At 41.7% G+C, this 1448-nt stretch overlaps 1 protein-coding gene across 1 annotated transcript in view; it reads left to right on the top strand.

Moving 5' to 3' along the window:
• The window catches only part of aifm5 (apoptosis inducing factor mitochondria associated 5), a 14085-nt gene that overhangs the window by 5703 nt on the left and 6934 nt on the right, over positions 1–1448 (top strand). The window contains exon 10 of the mRNA XM_005727941.1: positions 381–447. Within this exon, the coding sequence (XP_005727998.1) occupies positions 381–447 (67 nt within the window). The remainder of the gene's footprint in view (positions 1–380; positions 448–1448) is intronic.

The following is a 1448-nucleotide window of genomic DNA, read 5'->3' as shown; positions in this document are numbered from 1 at the left end:
GTTAGTGTCCTCTCAGTTTTATTATATATTTTTAAGTCTGCACATTTGATGGAAATGTTTAAATAAGAAAAATATTATAATTCACTTTTACGATAAAACTAAGGCGACTTTATTAAGCTGAGTCTCAGAGTAACACCACCCTTTCTGAAAAAGCTGGGTTGCTGCATAAAAGGTACCTAAAACAGCATGCAGAGGTCGGCAAATCTCATAAACCCACAGTAGAAGATAGAAAACACATCAAAAGTTTAAAACGAGAAAATTTACCGCTTTAAGATATAATTAGTCGTTTCAAAAAATCTGTGAAAGGATCATGGTTCCTGCTGTGGAGCATCCACTTTACTTTACAACAGAGTGAGTTGCTTCTGATCCCTGTCCTTTAGAGCAAAGGGTCTGGATGTTCCTGGCATGAACTTGGGGAATATCAAGATGTTGGAGACGCCAGAGGACGCCCGGCAAATCCACGCAGCCTGTACGGGCTCCGATGTTGTCCTCGTGGGAACCTCATTTGTTGGTACTGATTACTATGGTTTAGAGCTGGGCGATAGAACGATAATTATATGTATTGCGAAATAACTTTTTCTCGATAGAAAAGTTAAACTATTGTGATAGGCCTCATCTCTCTTGTCCTCTTAAAAAAAAAGAGGAACAGCCAATCCAAATTAACTAGCGCAGAGCCGAACCAATCACAGCCGCAGCGTCACGTCACGTGACTTGTTACGTACAGCACAAGTGCCAAGCCGCACATGTGTATTTGTTTGGAAAGCAGCCAGCTGCCGTGCCGCCCGGGTAATGGAGGAAATGAGTGCGCTGACTAGAGAAAAATCAACCGAGAGCGTGACCGAAGGTTACCGAAGAGAAAACAGACGATGGTTCCAATGCAGGTGTTCTGGGAATCCATCCTACCTGACAAACCATCCTACCTGTTGTTTCTATGCATGCGCACAACACGAAATTCAGTGGCGTCCTACCTTTGTGAATATAAGCTAGAAGCATAATTTTACAGCTAGAATTCAGTGGCAAATCATCTTACCTTTGTTAATAAGAGCTAGAAACATACTCTGACGGGTATAAATACGTGTCAAACCATGCTACCTTTCTGAATGTGACCTACAAGCATACTTTAATGGGTAAAATGAAGTGGCAAACCATCCTGGCTTTATGAATGTGAGCTACAAGCATACTCTGATAGGCAAAGTTAAGTGGCAAACTGTCATACCTACTTACATTTGTGCTGGAATTACTATGACAGCAGAAATGTGCATAAACTACTTACGGTAGGACGTTTTGCCAAAGTAGGACGTTTTGTCAGAACACCGGAGAGATTGTCGAACGGAAGAGCCATAGAAGTTCCGTAGTGTGACGGTATTTCGGCTATTTCAAGTCTGACAAAAAACAGAGTAGCGTGCACTGTTAATTGTGCCGAAAGCAAGTCTGGAAATACAATAAAC

This window comes from Pundamilia nyererei, unplaced genomic scaffold, assembly GCF_000239375.1.
Source record: "Pundamilia nyererei isolate P.nyererei 1_Seehausen unplaced genomic scaffold, PunNye1.0 scaffold00026, whole genome shotgun sequence".
In the NCBI taxonomy this organism is placed as follows: domain Eukaryota; kingdom Metazoa; phylum Chordata; class Actinopteri; order Cichliformes; family Cichlidae; genus Pundamilia; species Pundamilia nyererei.
Note: the sequence above shows the minus strand (reverse complement) of the source record. Positions and strands in the feature narration are given on the sequence as shown.